At 32.2% G+C, this 19,590-nt stretch overlaps 1 protein-coding gene across 4 annotated transcripts in view; it reads left to right on the forward strand.

The window, feature by feature from the left end:
- Window positions 1-19,590, forward strand: part of MKLN1 (muskelin 1) — a 320,903-nt gene that overhangs the window by 221,311 nt on the left and 80,002 nt on the right. For all 4 annotated transcript variants that reach the window (XR_004321257.1, XR_004321256.1, XM_032483347.1 and 1 more), the window contains 2 exons: window positions 7,074-7,151; window positions 11,797-11,862. Coding sequence is in view for 2 of the 4 variants with exons in the window: in XM_032483347.1 (XP_032339238.1) it covers window positions 7,074-7,151; window positions 11,797-11,862 (144 nt within the window). In the remaining 2 variants the exon portion in view is untranslated. The remainder of the gene's footprint in view (window positions 1-7,073; window positions 7,152-11,796; window positions 11,863-19,590) is intronic.

The raw sequence follows: 19,590 nt of genomic DNA on the forward strand, positions 1-19,590 counted from the left end.
TATAAATTTGTCTCTACTTATTTTTTAGTTGTGCTAGGAAGTATTTTTGTTTTTGTTCAGTAATTTTATTATGAAATGCTGCAGTTCTTTTGTGAGGCATAGTTACATAGAAATATATAATTTTTAATTTCCAAATACATAAAGATTTTTCTTGCTCTTTTCCTTGTTACTGATTTCTAACATAAACACATAGTGGTCAGAGCACATATTTTGTACCATTACAGTTCTTTGAAATTTGGTAAGACCATATGGCCCACTCTGTTCAGTTTTTATAAACATATCAGGTGCACTTGGACAGAAAACAAATTCTTTAATTGTTGGTGCAATTTATTATATATGTCTGTTTGGTCCAGTTTGTTAATCACGTTGCATAAATCTGCTTTGCCAATAATATTTTCTGCCTGATTCTCTCAATTACTAAGAAAATGCTTATGTTAATGCTTCCTACTATGATTATGGAATTGTCTCTCTGTTCTTATAGTTCTGTCAGTTTTTGCTTTATGTATCTTAAAGCAATGTTTCTAGATGCATACAAAATTTAAATTCTTTTACTTTGAATGAAATCTTTTATCTTAAAGTATGTTTTTATCTCTAGGAATTTTTTTTAGCCTTAAGGCATAAATCGATTGTCTTACATTAATATATCTGCTTTCATTTGATAAGTATTTATGTAATGTATCTTTTTTCCATCTTTTATTTTCAAATTTTCTGCACCCTTTTTTCAAAGAAATATCCCCTGTAAATTTAGCTGGAATTTCTTAAAATCTACTTTCTTTTGATTTGAACATTTATAGCATTTACGTGATTGAATTACTGGTAAATATATGGGTTTAAACCTACCATTTTACTTAATGTTATTTGTCATGTCTGTTCTTTATTTCTTCTTTTTGGTTGTTGTCTCTTACCTTTCTTTACTTTTTAATTTTTTCACTTTTTTATTTATTCATTTGGAAGTAACACACTGTGTTTATATTTTATTTATGATGAGTCTAGAAATAAGACCACAGGTATATAGTTTTTTAAACTGTTTTACCTAGCCATTATTCTTGAATTATCAAAAGTTTTTTCATGCTATCCCTATAAATAAATTTTTAATTTTTTTCTTTCAATATAATCTCTTTCGTGAGAAATGATGTTGATAAAAGTTTGGATATGGGCAGCAATACTGCAATCTGCTTTTTAAAAATCTTTTATGAGGTTTGAACGTTATTTTTTTCTTTTGATAAAAGTTTCTTTCCTAAGTTTCCTTTTTTTTTTAAATCATATACTTTTAAAGAAAATATTCACAATTAGAGACAATAACAGCTTGTGTCTAATTAGGACTGTATGAAATGTGTTTGTTTATTATAGTCATAATCATAGGGGGAAAATGAGATGGTATTAGACCTAAGGACTTTAAATGGTTTGAAATTTGTTAGCAACTAAGTCTTCGTGTGTTTTCTCTTAAGTCATATTTTCATTTCTTTTGGATAGTTGTACTTTGTCAGACCCTTCTGATTTCCTGTTTTAGATTTTTGTCAAAAACAGACATATAGAAATATTAGCAACTGTTGGACTTCTTAAAATACAGAAGTAATTTTTTAAACTTTAAGTAGTTCACAGGCATGTTTAAATGCCTTACATCTTGGTTTTTGAAACTTTCAAAGTGTAATGGGTGTACTCATGTTTTTGTAGATGAGAATGCCATTGTTTCAGTAGAAACCCTCTGGTTTTTTTGTTTTGTTTTGTTTTGGTTTTTGTTTTTGGTTTTTGTTTTTTTTGCTGAATCATATAGAATATATCTGCAAGTATACCAAAACAAAAGGCAAGACCTTTCAAGAATTAGAAATATAAGGAACATGGCAAAATTATTTGGGATGCAGAGGTATTGCCTTTTCATTTGTTTTTAGATTTGTTTAAGGAAGTTCTTTAACATTAAAACAAGATACTGAAAGCAATGTATGTTGAAAAACCTTTACCCAGCTTTAACGTTTTGTAGCATTTTTACTGATCATCTCAAGGATTTCAAGCTTATGACTGATTTTGAAAAATTTAACTTGTTCTATTAAAAAATTAAGTTTTTTTAGCATGTCTCATGGATTTGAAATAACTTAGTGTTTACCAAGAAAACATTATATTATTACTTTTCTTTTTGAAGGCATGAGAGAAGATTCTTAAACTTGTTATTTCATTGAAAATAGCTACTAAATGTAACCTGTTCCAGATCTGGTCTGGGCTATTTATTGATACCCACTTTCCCTGGCAAGAGGCAGTACTATGTATAATAATAGAGGTTAATCTTTAATTTATCATGTTTCTCTGCAAAGTACAACATAGTTTTTTCTTTAGGTCCTTTTTTGTTTGAAGTGGTTAGATGGTTTAATATTATAAATGAAAGCATATTGAGAAGTTAATTAAATAGAGTTGAATAAGTAGTAAGAGAGATGTGAGAGGACTAGAATTTATGTTTCTAGCTTTTGTGTCTTATGGTAAGCCATGATTTCTCCGAAACAGGTGTTCTGTTTTGTTTTATTTTGGTTTTTGCTAAACAGCTAACTTCTCGAATGAGCCATTTCTTGTCTGGAACAACTTCCAACTGACAGGAACGCTCTAGTAAGAAAGTGATCTGGAGTAGTGGCAGACCAGTGTTCTAGAGAAGAAATGAAACATAGAAAGTAAACTTTAGCCATAGTAGCCAGTAGATCTTTATTTAAGAGAGGCATTACATGTTTTCCTTTAAATTATGAATGATATATTTCAACTGCTTTAGTTTTAGCCTCTTTTATCATAGTGGATTTCTTCATTATTGTAGTAGAATGATCTGGTATGAGTTTTGTTTCCCAGAGTCTTGCTTTTTTTCAAGTGTTATTGAACGGGTAAATTTTGCCATGTCTGTTACTATAGTGTTTTAGATTGTAATTTAAAAATTATTATTTGTGTGTTAGTAATTTATATGTGTGAGTCTTTATTCGTGTGCAGTCTATGAAGAGTAGAAAAGATTTTGAACTTTGGAATTGGACTTTATACTTTTTTTTTTTTTTTTAAGTGGAGGTACTGGGGACTGAACCCAGGACCTCCTGCATGCTAGGCATAAACTCTACCACTGAGCTATACCCTCCCCTCCTCTATACCTTTTTATTTAGAGTCCGCACATGTTATTAACTTCTCGGAACCTTAATTTTCTCATCTTTGCTATAATTAATAATGACCATTACATAGATTTATTTTAAGGAGTAAATGAGTTAGCCTCTATGTTGTCTTGCACATAGTAGGTACACAATGAAAGTCAACTCTTTTGTTCTTTGGTAAGATTTTTAAAGAGTTACTTTCTTTGGGTTTTCTTTCTTTCTTTCCTTTCTCCCCACCCTGCCTGCCACCCCTCTCTTCAGGTTTTCTAATAGTCTCCAAGGAAGAGTAAGAGATATCAAAGAGAACTTTAGACTACTGAAGAAAAAGGAATTTATTTGATACAGAGGGAGGCAGATTAAAAAATTCCTCAAATTTTTTTTTAATGTTTGCTTGACTACTCTGTTAAATAGTATGACTTGTCAGGGTGCCATTATGTGTTAGGAATATGCTTTATTGGAAGTAGGAGTTTTAGGAACAGTTTGTTTGTTTGTTTAATTTACTTTTTTATTTTAATGGAGGTACTGGGGATTGAACCCAGGACCTTATTCTGCATGCTAAGCATGTACTCTACCACTGAGCTATACCCTCCCCCAGTTTGTTTTGATGTGAGAAACTTAGTAACATAAAGATGACTCAAAGGAAATGTCTACCATGTTGCTAGCAAAGTCCCTCCACCCTCCTGCCATTTTTTCCATTCTAAGCATTTATTATATATTGAGCCTGTCTGATGTTATGCTGTTGACTATCACTCTTCCAAAGAGGATTAATTTTATCTATCTAGAGTAAAATCATCATAATTTCTAATATTTTAAGTTTGTAGTACTTAATATTTTAAATTTTGGAAGTAATTTCTTCTGTGTGCTTGATTGTAAATCTCTTATGCATATTTAGCTCTCTTTGTCCTTGTTAAAACAAGCTAATGTCCGTGTACAAAGCACTGCTTATAAAAATGCAAATGTGTCTAGTGAGCTGTGAAGAGATATTTCAGGGGTAACAAAGTCTATGAAAATAGTTTAAATTAGTAATAACAGTATGATACAAAGTTCTTCCAAAGTTTAGGTAGATAAGAGTTCCACGTATCTAGTTGTTTTGTGGCTTTTCTTCTGGTAACTGTAGCACTCAGTGCAAAAAAATTGGGAAAACAAATAAGTTCAAAGAAAAAAATCAAGATTATCCTAATCCTGCCATCCAAGGAAAATCGCTTTTAACTTTTTAATATAGTCAGTGTTGTATTTTTTCCCTCTGTGTGTCTGTGTGTGTATTTACAAAATGATTTTACAAAAATTATATAATGTTTAAGAGTTTTGCTTTTTTTTTTAAAGAAAATTCCTGACAGTATTTTCATAGGACAGTTGTGTTTGATAGAAGAGAAACTGTAAAAATCTTGATGGGTAGAGTATTTGTAAGCTTTTCAGGTTAGTTAAGAGTGGGGATCAGATTGATTGAAGAAGTAATTACAGAATTTAATTTTACCGCCAGTGTTTAGAATGGCTTTAATACCAGGAGGGGCTTCTTCATCTGATTTTAATTGTTCCTGTGATGACTACCTTAGGAGCTCTTAAAAGAATTTCCTCCAGTGTATTGTAATTCCTCTTTGAGAATAGTCACAGAAGACTTAAGGGGAAAGAGGAGATGGAGACTTTTCTAAATGAATAGGGTAGAATCAGCCAGACACACACAGTTTAAGTAAATATATTGGTTCTAACAATGGTGGGATCCTAGTATGCCAAAATTTAGAAGGAACCTCAGGCCCTTTCCAACTCTTAAACACCAGTTTGACAGACAAGGAACTTACTTGACTTATCAAAAAACTTGTGTGACTAATTAGTATAGGGGACTTAAGTAATGTGGCAATTGTTTACTCTTTAAAAATGTGAGATGTATTACTTGCCTAATTTTCTCTATTTTTGCTTTGTATTTTTCATGTCTGCAGTTTGCCTGTCTTCCTCAGTTTTCTACTCATCTCAGTGTATTCCCATCTTTTATGTTTTCTTTCTCTCTCCTCTTCAGTTAACCATTATGTATAATTAATGTTTTAAAATCAGTATATATTAAATAATTTAATCTTTTCTGTTTAAGGTTTTAAAAAAAAGATTAAGTTTTATGTGCCTTTCTCAAGTGTAATAAAATTTAAATTCTGTGTTTTATTTCTGTATAATTCTAAATTTACAATTAATAGTTTTACTATCATCTTATCATTTCTACTAATAGGAGCCCCACAATATTTTATCTGGGGAAAAAAAAGGATTCCATCTCTTGTAATGAGAAAAGAACATTGGCCAGAGAAGGCTGGATGGGGCAAGAATTGTCAGAAAAGCCCATGGGAAAGTAGATTATTTGATAGAAACACTCTCGCTAAAATAAGTTGTGAATATACTTGTTCCCCTTAATTTAACAATTAAAATATAAATGCTAATTGATGAGTGCTAATTTAAGAAGGAGAGAAGAATATTAGAACTTTCTTTTTGCAATAATTTTTAAAAGTCCCACAGGCAAATTAAAAAAAGAAACTAGATGAGTTTATGGGATGGAGGTTTTCAGTTAAAGCTATCTGAAAAGACTTGAAAATGGTTACAGTTGAGCTTCCGAATTACCCAGAAAAGAAAGAGATTAGAGAAGTTTCTGTAAATTACAATCTCTGGCAAGAATACAAGTCACAAAGAATATACAGTTTTACTTATAAATTCTTTGGAAAAGTATTTGCTTTCAGTGACTAAATGAAGCAATAGGGAATCCTTTGTTCAGATTGAAATCAGAGTCAAATGACAGAATTTACAGTAAAAGTAACTCTCTAAATTATACTCTGTTTGGGCTCATGTAAGGGAAAACCCTAGTTTGAAAAGTAAGGAAATTTTATTATATCATTTAACAAGAAGTCCAGCGGTAAGATAGATTTCATTGCTAGTTAATTCAGTGATCCAGTTTCTGTATCTCTCTCTGCCCTTTGATCATCACAGAGTTGACTTTATTCTCATACCTCTACAAAAGGGCTTGTAGCCGTTGTGTACATTACATACAAATAATAAAATTTCCAAAGGAATAAGTAGATTTTTCTTCTCTGTACGTCCATTTAAAAGTAAGGAAACATTTCCTTGAAGTCCCCCCAGAAGATCCTCATGTTTCATTAGCCAGAATTGGGTTCCCCACCATTCTTAAACTAATCTTTGTTGAGGGGCACAGGATTAGGGTTTAATAATTCAGTGTAGAATGTATTTATGTGTGGAGTTCAGTCTCCATAACCATCATAGTTCCTAGTGTAACAACTAGTTACTGTAGTGTAACAACTCCTCTTAAGAGGAAGATAATGAATTTATTGATGAAACAGATTCAGGCATAAGTAAAGCATAGTGAGATGAGTCCCAGCCCCACCACTTATGAGCTGTGGGATTTGAGTTAAATGTATTAATTTCTCTAAATAGGCATTTCCACATCTATAAAATGAAGGTGATAATGCCTAATAAAGTTATTTATAGAATTAAATCAGATAGATAAGAGAGTACAGATTCTAACATTCAGTATTCAGTAAATATATAACTATTACTGGTATTCTTATCTCTGTCCAGTTTTTATCTCTGTACTCACACTGTAAAAATGGCATTTTTCACTTTTAAGGATTAGTTTTGCTTTTTCCTGAAGATACAAAGGCCTAGACCAAAGTTGTTGGAGCTCTGATATCCTTCTCTAGCTTTCTTATGTAGTAGTGACAAAAATGGGGAAAACTTAGTAGATTTAGTATGAGCTGCCACTCAAGCAATTTGTCTACATGATGGTGTCAGCTAGTACTTTGCTATTTATATTTGAGGCAGCTTGAAAGCTGAAGTGATGCTGTATTTTATGATAATGTGCTATTATATTAGTGACATACTAGTATCTTTAATGTAGGCTGCTACATTTTGGTCTTTTTTGCTATATTAAAAGTGTAAGCTGTTAAGGTATAATTCTTTCTCATTCTTTGATATTTGCAGATGGCTTGTTCAATCAGTATATCAGTCAACAGGAATATAAGCCACGATGGAGTCAAATCATTCCCAAAAGCACCAAAGGTGAGTCCTACTTTCTAGGTTGTGGGTGCTTTTGCCTTATTGTCCCAGTTTCATTTTTTCCAAGGTAGCTCAAGTTTCACAGTACTCTATTAATGAATAGCAGGTGTGTAAAACAGAGAATAGGTTCCTCAACTAGATGGCAGAGTTAATTTATTATATTAAATCTTCCTTTTAAACCTTTTTGCTTTATAGCTATATCAGAAGGCTGGGCAGTTGTTGCACAGAATACCATCATAAACTGCTTATATAGAGACACTGTAAAATTATAGGCTTTTGTAATGCCAAACATGTGTCCCTGAAAAACCTTAAGTTCTGCAAAATTGCTTACTAAAGCTAATAAGGCTTAGTAGAAAAGTAGAAATGGGACATACCATTCTAAATCTGTGGAACTTTATAACTAGATACTAGTAAAAATAAATACTAGTACAGTTAAATCTTTATAGGCATTTATATTGAGCATCACAATGATTTTGGAGCCTTAAACCCTAGGGTTCATGCTTCTTTCTTTGAGCTATAGACTTAGAGGACATTTGCTTCTAATAAAGACTATTTTTATCAGAACGTAAAATCTGATTCAGGGGTGTAAAATTCCTCATTAATCCACTTTTTCATATAGGAGAAGTTTCTGTCACTTCTTCATCTGCACTCACTGCTTTGTTGACAAGATGGTTAACATGGTGGAAAGTTAGCAATTCTTTAATGCAACTACTTGTACTAAAGGAAGGCAGTTTTATGAATGTTCAGCTTGTTTCCTATGGTCTTCATATATTGCTAAGGCCTTCTCTTTAATTGTGAGACAGCTTGCTTTTGATAGTTTTAAACATTAATATACTGGAGAAAATTACTTAGAAACCTCCATAATCTCTGAGTTACATAAGGATCATTTTCCTATTTTATCAGTCACATGATGTAATTTTCTTCAAAGTAGTGTATGTTGTAGCAAACAGACTGTAGTTCTGTATTTGAAACCTAATAGATTAAAATATAAAATACAAACATATTGACAATAAATTTATTTTAGTGTTTTCTTAGTATGTCCTTGGAAGTGGCAGTACTGACTTTATTGATTGAGGGGAAGAAGGAAGAAAAGGGTGAAACTTCACCAATTATGAGCTGCAAAATCTAAACCTAACTAATAAATAGGAGAAAGAATTTGCAGGAAACTTCTGAAAGATTAACACTTGAATAAAGCTTTAGTTTTGCATCTTATTTACTATATATAAAAACTGACTTTTCAGTCTTTTTCCTAATACCCATGTGAAATAGTAAAAAGTTGGATGTTCCCTATTTTATATAGGAGAAAACTGATACAGGAAAACTTAGTGGCTAAAGTAATATATTTCAATTAATGGGAGATTTTTTAAAAAGACAGCCTCAAGTTTTCTGGTTTATATCAAGGAAGTCATTAAATCCTGTAACTTGTTAAAAACTCTCACCAAAGTGGGTATAGAGGGAACATATCTCAACATAATAAAAGCTATATATGACAAACCTACAACCAGCACAGTACTCAACGGTGAAAAACTCAAAAGCTTCCCACTAAAATCTGGAACAAGACAAGGCTGCCCACTATCACCACTCCTATTCAACATAGTCTTGAAAGTCCTAGCCACAGCAATCAGGCAAGAGAGAGAAATAAAAGGGATCCAAATTGGAAAAGAAGAGGTAAAAGTGTCACTATATGCAGATGACATGATATTATATATAGAAAACCCAAAAACTACTAGAAATAATCGCAGAATTCAGCAAGGTAGCAGGTTACAAGATTAGCATTCAAAAATAAATTTCATTTCTTTACACTAATGATGAATCAACAGAAAAAGAATGTAAAGAAACAATCCCCTTTAAAATAGCACCCAAAGTAATAAAATACCTAGGAATAAATCTAACCAAGGAGGTGAAAGACTTATACACGGAAAACTATAAAACACTGATTAAGGAAATTAAAGAAGACTTTAAAAAATGGAAAGATATCCCATGCTCCTGGATTAGAAGAATCAATATTGTTAAAATGGCATACTGCCCAAGGCAATCTAGATTTAATGCAGTCCCTATCAAATTACCCAGGACATGTTTCACAGAACTAGAACAAATTATAATAAAATTTATATGGAAACACAAAAGACCTAGAATTGCCAAAACATTACTGAAGAAAAAGAGGCTGGAGGAATAACTCTCCCAGACTTCAGACAATACTATAGAGCTACAGTAATCAAAAACAGACATATGGGCCAATGGAACAGAACAGAGAGCCCAGAAATGAACCCACAAACTTTTGGTCAACTAATCTTCGACAAAGGAGGTGAGAATATACAATGGAATAAGGACAATCTCTTCAGCAAATGGTGTTGGGAAAACTGGACAGCAGCATGTAAATCAGTGAAGCTAGAACACGCCCTTACACCATACACAAAGATAAACTCAAAATGGATCAAAGACTTAAACATAAGACAAGATAACAGTAAACCTCCTAGAAGAAAACATAGGCAAAACATTATCTGATATACATCTCAAAAATATTCTCCTAGGGCAGTCTGCCCAAGCAATAGAAATAAAAGCAAGAATAAACAAAAGATATGTTCCCTCTATACCCACTTTGGTGAGAGTTTTTAACAGGTTACAGGATTTAATGACTTACTTTATATAAACCAGCAAAGGAAACCATAAGTAAAACAAAATGACAACCTACGGAATGGGAGAAAATTTTTGCAAATGAAACCTACAAAGTCTTGATCTCCAGAATATATAAGCAGCTCATACGACTTAATAAGAAAAAAACAAACAACCCAATCCAAAAATGGGCAGAAGACCTAAACAAGCAATTTCCAATGAAGAAATACAAATGATCAATAGGCACATGAAAAAATGCTCAATATCACTAATTATCATAGAAATGCAAATCAGAACTACAATGAGGTATCACCTCACACCAGTCAGAATGGCCATCATTCAAAAGTCCACAAATGACAAATGCTGGAGAGGCTGTGGAGAAAAGGGAACCCTCCTACACTGCTGGTGGGAATGCAGTTTGGTGCAGCCACTGTGGAAAACAGGATGGAGATTCCTCAAAAGACTAGGAATAGACTTACCATATGACCCAGTAATCCTGCTCCTGGGCATATATCCAGAAGGAACCCTACTTCAAAAAGACACCTGCACCCCAATGTTCATAGCAGCATTATTTACAATAGCCAAGACATGGAAACAGCCTAAATATCCAACAACAGATGACTGGATAAAGAAGATGTGGTATATTTATACAATGGAATACTATTCAGCCATAAAGACCGACAACATAATGCCATTTGCAGCAACATGGGTGTTCTGGAGAATGTCATTCTAAGTGAAGTAAGCCAGAAAGAGAAAGAAAAATACCATATGAGATCACTCATATGTGGAATCTAAAAAAAAAAAAAAACATAAATACAAAACAGAAACACTCATAGGCATAGAATACAAACTTGTGGTTGCCAAGGGGGCGGGGGGTGGGAAGGGACAGACTGGGATTTCAAAATGTGGACTAGATAAACAAGATTATACTGTATAGCACAGGGAAATATATACAAGATCTTGTGGTAGCTCACAGTGAAAAAAAATGTTACAATGAATATATGCATGTTCATGTATAACTGAAAAATTGCTCTATACTGGAATTTGACACAACATTGTAAAATGACTATAACTCAATAAAAAATGTAAAAAAAAAATAAAGTAGCAGATGGAATTTTAAAAAAAGTTAAAAGTCAAGGTAATATGTGCAACACTTAGATAAATTTATTGATAATACCAGGCACGCATCTATTTTAATTCTGAATTAAAGAGAGATTCTATCTTAAAAAAAAAAAAAAAGAGCTTTGTTCCAGTGTCCGACGTAGTAAGCACTCAATAAATTCTCAACTCAAAAAAAAAAAAATCCTGTAACCTGTTGAACCATTGAAATGAAGTTATATCTTCATTTATGAAAGATTTGATACAAAGTTAGTTTAGATACAAGTTGAACAGTTTTTTTCTTGTACAGAAGTTTAAATTTTTCACTGATTATACTTAAACCTTCTTTCTATTAAACTTTAAGATGTAAATAAGAATCAAAGAGAAGCGAATCTTACATTTTGTCAGTCAGTACTCAAATAAAATAGTTGGCAAATTATGTGGGAACTGATTTGTGAAATATTGTCACAAAATTAATACAGTAAGGAAATTATCATTAATATAAAATTGATAGCATCTTAGTTTTCAGTAGCTAGTTTTATGAACTTTAAAACTGCTCATTTTATACTAATAAACCATCCCTGGAATTACAGACCTGAGATCTAATTCTGTTTTTATTTTCCATATTCACTTTGTCACTCCTAGTGGAGATTTTTATCTTATGTTTTTTGAAATATCCTGTGTCTTTGCTAGTTTATGGCACTGGTCCTAAAGAAATTGAAAATAGCTTCCAGTTGCAATTAGAAAAAAGAATAAGATGATTGCTGTAAACTTAGTTATATGTCATATTTTTACTTTTATGAGTCCTCTTATTCTTAGTATTGAAAAAATAAGTGTGTTATTTTCACTACTCATTACAGACTTATGAATGAAATTACTCTGGATTTGCAGTTGTTCTGTGCTTTACCTTAAAAAGAAAATATTGTTTCTACTTCAGGTGATGGAGAAGATAACCGACCAGGAATGAGAGGAGGCCATCAAATGGTTATTGATGTTCAAACAGGTGAGGAATACTTGCAATAGAAAGCAAATTATTTAAAAAATTATACATCTTTAAAGGGGAGGGTATGGCTCAGTGGTAGAGTGCGTGCTTAGCATGCACGAGGTCCTGAGTTCAATCCCCAGTACCTCCGTTAAAAATAAATAAATAAACCTAATTGCCTCCCCCTCCAAAAACAAAACAAAACAAAACAAAACAAAACAAAAAGTGATTTAAAGAAAAATTATACACCTTTAGATATCAGGTAATCATAAATATACTTCTTTCCATTCATAGGAAGGTTAAATGTTGCTAACCATAACCAAGTAGCAAAAAAAAATGGGCATCTGCCACAGATATAACTTAAACTATGCCATGACATGTGAGGAGGGGAGGCTGCTACACAAACGAAATTAGATAACCTAAAGGAAATGTGATGTGCAGCCCTTTATAGCTGTGTATGTGTGTAGTTTTATGTGTGTTTGTGCAGTATTTCTGAATTTTAGTGCATTTGTATTTTAATGTTGTAATATGGGAATTGTTGCAATAAAGGAGAATTAAGGTGTATTTTTAGAAGGAGAGACTCTCAAATTAGGTAGCCTAAGTGTTGGTAGATCCATTAATTGCTTAATTCTATTCACAAGCCTATAAATAATTTGTTTTAGTCTTCCTTTGCTGCCCTCTTAATTTTATTCTGTAACTTGATACCAAAGATTTTCCTTGGTTCCTACACCGTAGAATAGCTTAAATACCATTATATTTAGAGGGTAATAATAAAATTATAATAGGTTTCAAATTACCATCTTGAAAAGCAGATAATACCAAGAATTTAGTATAATTTTATTGCTTGGTTTTAGAAAACTTTATCACATAGAATGCCAGTATCCATCCAAATATTATTTTACTTTTTCCAAGTATAATAAAAACTTCATTCTATTACTGTGTTTATAATAGTGTTTCAGGAATAGTTTTTTGACTCATATTATAAAAGAATTAATAAAAATTATTGCAATGTAGGTAATAATCTTCTAGCCATTAATGTATTTTCACAAATATTTTATAAGTAATGAGAGAAATTGTATTATTTTATTTAAAATTAACTGCTAAGTTTGTATAATAACCTTTGAGCTTGTTTAGAAGTATTATTAGTCTCTTTGGAAAAGGTTCATTTCAAGGCAGAGAAATTTGATTTCCTAATCTTAGCCCCTCCTCCCAAACCCCTTCCTTCCCACAGAAATAGGCTTGACTCAGTTGTAGTCTTAAGCATCTTTTTCTACTTGAGGGTTTAATAAATACACATATGCTTATTTCTTAAAGAACCAGATAAATATGCAAATTGATTTTTTTAATCCAAAAAAGTTAAATACTGTATGAAAAAAGATGAAAATTTGTGTTTAGATTGTAGTAGCTTTTTTCCTCTTTTGAACATACAGTGGAATTAGTAATGCCATTCATTTTCTTTTCAGTCATAATGAAAATCTTACTGAATTCTTTTTTTTTAATTTACTAATAAAATACCAAAGAAGAGTGTTTGAAAAACTACTTTAATTTTCTAGGCAAAATGCTATTTTCCTTAAATGTGAAAATAATGTGCTATCTTTTACATTTAAAGTTCACCTTATCAGGGAGCAGAAGGAATTTTTATAGTGCTTAATGTGTTGCTTATTATGGGACATAGACCATATAAGAAAGGTAATGTACATGTGTAAGAAAAGAGAAAATAATTTTTCTCTTTTTTTGTAATCCATGATATTTGAAAATGGAAAATAAAAAGATTCAAATGATAGGCAAATGTCCTGACAGAACTTAGTATGAAAAGAGTTATTGAGGATTAAAATCTAGCTTTTCAGGTTAGAGATCTTTGAAGTAAAATATTTACAGCATATAGTGATAAAGGGCCAAATATTATTCTGTAATATCTTTATGCATGTGTCTGTGTGCGTGTGTTTTATTGAAGTATAGTTCATTTACAACGTTGTGTTGGTTTCTGGTATACAGCATGGTTTATTTTATATATAGTAGTTTGTATCTGCTAATCCCGAAGTCCTAGTTTATCCCTCCCTGCAGTTTCCCCTTTGGTAACCATAGGTTTGTTTCCTATGTCTGTGAGTCTGTTTCTATTTTGTATATAAATTCATTTGTATCACTTTAGATTGTACATATAAGTGATATCATATGATATTTGTCTTTTTCTGTCTGATTTACTTTACTTAGTATGATAATCTCTGGGTCCATCCATATTGCTGTAGGTGGAATTATTTCATTCTTTTTTATGGCTGAGTAGTACTCTGATCTATCTATATCTATATGTCTATATTTATATATATGTACACACACACACCCCACATCATCTTCGTTCATCTGTCAGTGGACATTTAGGTTGCTTCTGTCTTGGCTGTTGTAAATAGTGCTGCTGTGTGCACTGGGGTGCATGTATCTTTTTGAATTAGATTTCTCTGAATATATGCCGAGGAGTGGGATTGCTAGATCACATGGTAACTCTATTTCTGTTTCTTAAAGAAATCTCCATGCTGTTTTCCATAGTGGCTGCACCAAATACATTCCCACCAACAGTGTAGGGTTCCCTTTTCTCCACACCCTCTCCAGCATTTATTATTTGTAGATTTTTTTATTGATGGCCTTTCTGACTAATATGTGGTGTTACCTCATTGTAGTTTTTTATTTGCATTTCTCTGATAATTAGTGATGTTGAGCCTTTTTTCAAGTGCCTGTTGGTCACCTGGATGTCTTCTTTGGAGAAATGTCTGTTTGGGTCTTCTGTCCATTATTTGAATGAGTTGTTTATTTTTCTGTTACTGAGTTGTATGAGTTGTTCGTATATTTTGGAAATTAATCCCTTGTTAGTTGCATCATCTGCAAATATTTTCTCCCATTCTGTAGGCTGTCTTTTCATTTTGTTTGTGATTCTCTTTCCTGTTCAAAAGCTTGTAAGTTTGGTTAGGTCCCATTTGTTTAGTTTTGCTTTTGTTTCTATTGCTTTGGGAGACTGACCTAGGAAAACATTGCTGTGATTTGTGTAAGAGAATGTTTTGCTTATGTTCCCTTCTAGGAGTTTTATGGTGTCCTGTATTATATTTAAGTCTTGAGGCCATTTTGAGTTTATTTTTGTGTATGATGTGAGGTAGTATGCTGACTTCATTGATTTATATGCAGCTGTCCAGCTTTCCCAACACCACTTGCTGAAGAGATTTTTCTGTGGTATATTCTTTCCTCTTTGATTTCATTATTGACCCATTGGGTTTTTCGTAGCATGTTGTTTAGTCTCCATGTTGTTTAGTTTTTTTCTCATCCCTCTTTCCATGGTTAATTTCTAATTTCATGCCATTGTGGTCAGAAAAGCTGCCTGAAATAATTTTTATCCTCTTAAATTTGTTGAGGCTTGTTTTTGTGTCCTAGTATGTGGTCTGTCCCAGAGAATGTTCCATGTGCACTTGAAAAGAATGTATATTCTGTTTGGTTTTTTTTTTTTGATAATGTATGAGCACTAGTTTATAAAAAGTAATAGAAGTACTTTGTGAATATATTTTTAAGCAAATATTTCTACCATAGGAAATTTAGGGACTTATTCATCAGTAGAGGGATTTTTAATTTAGAGCCATTTTGTATGTTTCAGTGCTTCCCCCCACCCCTAAACTTTCTGAATGCTGGATGGTCAAACTTTATTTAGGCCCATGGGTGATTATAAAACTAGATTTTCAGCCTTTAAAAGGAACGAAAAATTTAAGTCTGATAAAACTAAATAATCATGATAGTCAGTTAATATAAAGTTGTCTGTAACTCAAATGAGCTTTGTCAGTATGTTGTCATTACCACTTAAAAATGTAGGAACAGTAGTAACTGCATAAAATATTAAAGTTGAAAGGGTTTAAGCAGATTCAGATGATCCTTTGTATGAGTAATATGGATGATGTGTAAAACCTATTGTTACGGAATTCTTCCTTTACACACAGACACACGCACACACACACACACACGCACGCACACAGGTGATATAATTAGATTTGGGATCCAGATTGAGGTGGAGTAGAAGTGCAGCTTCTGAGGATTCAGGTGTCTGGAAGCAGAGAGAAATACAAGGAAGGATGCCCTAGAACTTAACCAAGTCAGAAAAAGCTTTGAACTTTCATAAGACTCACGAACTGTGGTTTAGGTTAAGTTTAAACAGGTGTCTGGTTATAAGGATAGGTAATCCAGGAATCTACAATATCAACAGAAAACAAGAGAATTTTTTAAAACACCATTCAAAAATGAAATAACTTTCGTACTCTGGCATTTCCAATCTTTTGTTTCAGCTAACCATTGCTATCTACTTTTCTTTCTGTCACTGTGCTCTATCCTTTTGGTATTTCCTTGTTTTCTTGAATGAGGCTTTATGAATAGGCTTTAAGGAGGCCCATGATATTCTTGAAAAGGTGTGTAATATTCTTGTCTGTCTGCCTTTGTGGAGTTTACTGGGAAGATTCATTACCTATATATATATATATTTTTTTTTTTTGGTTAAATCTCTCTATTAAGTTTTGACTTTCCATGATTAGTAAATACTGCTGGTATTCATATAAAATTTCAGATGAAATTACTTGCTCTATGTAAGTGGTATTTGTTGTTGAAGTAATAAAGTAAATTGTTGCCTACCTTTCTTCTACTCTTGTTTTTTCCCAGACTATTTGTTGCTAGATCTGAGGTGGGTGAGAGAGTAGTAGACGATAAAGTCAGAAGTGTGAGGAGCCATTGTGTTGAGTCTTTTCGGCCTTTTTTCAGAGTGAGATAATCGAGGATATTGCTAGATTCTGAGAAATGCTATGAACTGACATTGCATTTTAACAAAACAAATTGAATGAAGGGCAGAAGTGGAGAGACCTTTTAGGAAGCAGTTGCTCACTAGAGAAGTGTGATAGAGCATTGGCTTTTACTAGGGTGGTAATCATAGTATTGAAAATTGGTCAGATTTTGGGTGTGTTCTGAAGATGTCACATAAAGCTGATGGAATTTATTGTTAGATTAGATATGAGGTGTTAGAGAAAGGAATAAAGGATGACTCAAGCTTTTGACCTGATTAGCTGGAAAACTTGTATAGCCATTCCCTAAGATGGATAAAAACAAGAGGATTAAATATGGTGGATTATTCAGCAACTGGATTTTAGACAGTTAAGTTTGAGATGCCAATTAGACATCCAAGTAGATATGGGAAGTAAGAAATTAGATATATTAGTTTAGGGTTCAGAGGACAGGTCCAGGGAGAATAATCATTTTCCTCTCTATTTACATAGCGCTGTGTTATACTATTATTTTTACTACAATGATTTCCATGTTGTTTTAGAGTTGCTTGTGTAGGTTTTATGGATCCCATTCCTCTCTATTCAGCTTTCTCCTCTCTGCCTCCCATTCCCAATGGTCTTATTGAGGTGGGGAAAGACGAGGATCTTGCGTTATTTATTTTTATTGTACCAGAGCCTGGTATGGAATAGGTGTGTACTAAATAATTGTTAAATTGAGTCAAAATTTTAAAATCCATTTTCCTTCAAGTGGAAAGAAAAATATTTACTTGGAAACTGCACTCTGATATTGCTTTAACCTTGATGAATGGATCAAGTCATGATGTCATTTGTTGTAAAATGCCAGTATTTTTCTGAGGTGCATTAATATTACTGGTTATATTCTAATATATTTAAATTTTCTAGTGATTCTGCTTGTTCATTTCTAGTGTATAGACTATACTTCCTTAAAGCTGTAGTTATTATTACCTTGGAATCTACATAGGCAAATTAAATGTAATATAGACTTTGCATTTTGGGGGTAACGGTGCTTTCTGAATTTAATTTGGGTATAAGAGCAAAATCTTAGATATCTTTGGAATTTTTTCTCTAGACATTCTTCTATTTCTATTGTAAAACTATTAATAGCATAATTTACCAAGGTGGTTTCATATACTTTAAGTATTTATTTCATCATGCCTTCTTATAACTGCTACCATCAGGTTAACTTGCCAGTCCAGTCTTATTGATATAGCAATCAAATACAGTGGTTGGAAGTTGAGTTTGTGGGAAGGAATTGTGTTTGTGTGTGTGTGTGTGTTAGACATACCTGGATGTGACTTTACCACTGACTTTTTGTTTGATCTTGAATGAGTTATAATAATGATAAAAATAGGAACAATACATTAAGTTGTTCTAAGAATTAAATGAAATTATGTTTTTTATATGTACAGTATATATTATTTATATAATAGATATTTTATATGCAGCATATTAATATACAAATATATACTGATTAGTTCCACTGAGAGAATTTTATGTAAGTCTAGAGATCTTTGGTTTTTGTTTGTTTATGTTTTTGACAGAATCTCATGGTGGAGATATTTTAAAACAATTTAAAATTTTTGAAAAACAGTTTAAAACAAGTTGAAGAGCAGCGTTGAGGGGAAAAGAAATCTCACCCACAATTCCTCATTCTAACTAACCAATATTATTTTGGTATATTTGTTTCATCTTTTATATATATTGTCCTTATTGATGTTTTGGACAGGAAGGGACACCTTAAATTTTTAGAAAAAATACTTTAATTCGTTTTAAGAATTTTATCAATAAGGATTAGGTAGGTTTAGTAGTAGAGTGACTTTCCCCAAGTAGAATTTAAAGAACCTAGAAGTTCCATCTTTATAAAGTTGATGCGTTAAGTTGTGAAATATGATTTAGAGAAGCCCAGTCATTATTTTAAATATGCGTTTTGAAGGTTTCCTGAGCAAAGGCTCTTAACCTGTGAAAGTTATATACAAAATTTTGTTTGTATGTACATTTTTTTGGAATAGAATCCGTAAATTCAGATCCTCAAGGAGTTGAGAACATCTTCACTAGACTAAAGCTTCATAGAGTTCATTTCAGCTTCTGTATTGTATTTCACAGCTATTATTGTTTCCCAGTATTTCATGTATCTTGTTTTCTTAAATATTAAAAATGTAATAGTCCCTAAATTTTCTTTTCCTTTTTCAGTCTGTAGGTTTTTTTTTTTCACTTTGCTACAGCTCTAAGGATAGAATGACCATTTTAAAAAGTACATGATGGCGTACATTTTACTATTTGATTTTCAAAGTTTTCTTCTATCTTAAGTGGATTCTATCATTCATACCATGGTAGAGAAGGAATGTAGAATTTTGTCTTACTTAGATAATATGTCAGTTTTACTGATTATAGTTCCTATACCTGGCACCTCTCCACTTAGATTCTTCAACTCTGAATTGGGTTTCAACTCTGGGTAAAATGAGGCAAATAGAAAGAGAGAAAAGGCATTTCTATTTTGCTTCATGGTGGAAGTCTATCCAGGTGAAAATTTAAATATCCTTTGTATCAGAGAATTCTTAGTTGTGCAACTCTCAGTGAATTTTGAGAACCTACAGTACCAGCCTTTTCCGCTCTCTCAATCAGAATAGGTGGTAGGACTCAGGCAAAATCCCATTATTTGGTATCTCTAAAAGAAGTTGCTTGTAACTTGAAAGAGCCCTTCTATGGAAATCTGAGCCTTTGACTGTTCTGTACCAATTATATGTAAGTGCTTTCATTTTTTTAATGGTACCTAATGGTTTTCCTTGATACTATTTAAATAAGCTTTTGAAGAAAGGTAAACATGGATTTTGGTTTTTAAATACAAATATATTCATATGACTGTATTTTTTCAGCTACATATGACATGAATCTTCTTCTTTCATACAATTATCAGAAAAGAATTCTAAAATATAGC

Source organism: Camelus ferus, chromosome 7, assembly GCF_009834535.1.
Source record: "Camelus ferus isolate YT-003-E chromosome 7, BCGSAC_Cfer_1.0, whole genome shotgun sequence".
Taxonomy (NCBI): domain Eukaryota; kingdom Metazoa; phylum Chordata; class Mammalia; order Artiodactyla; family Camelidae; genus Camelus; species Camelus ferus.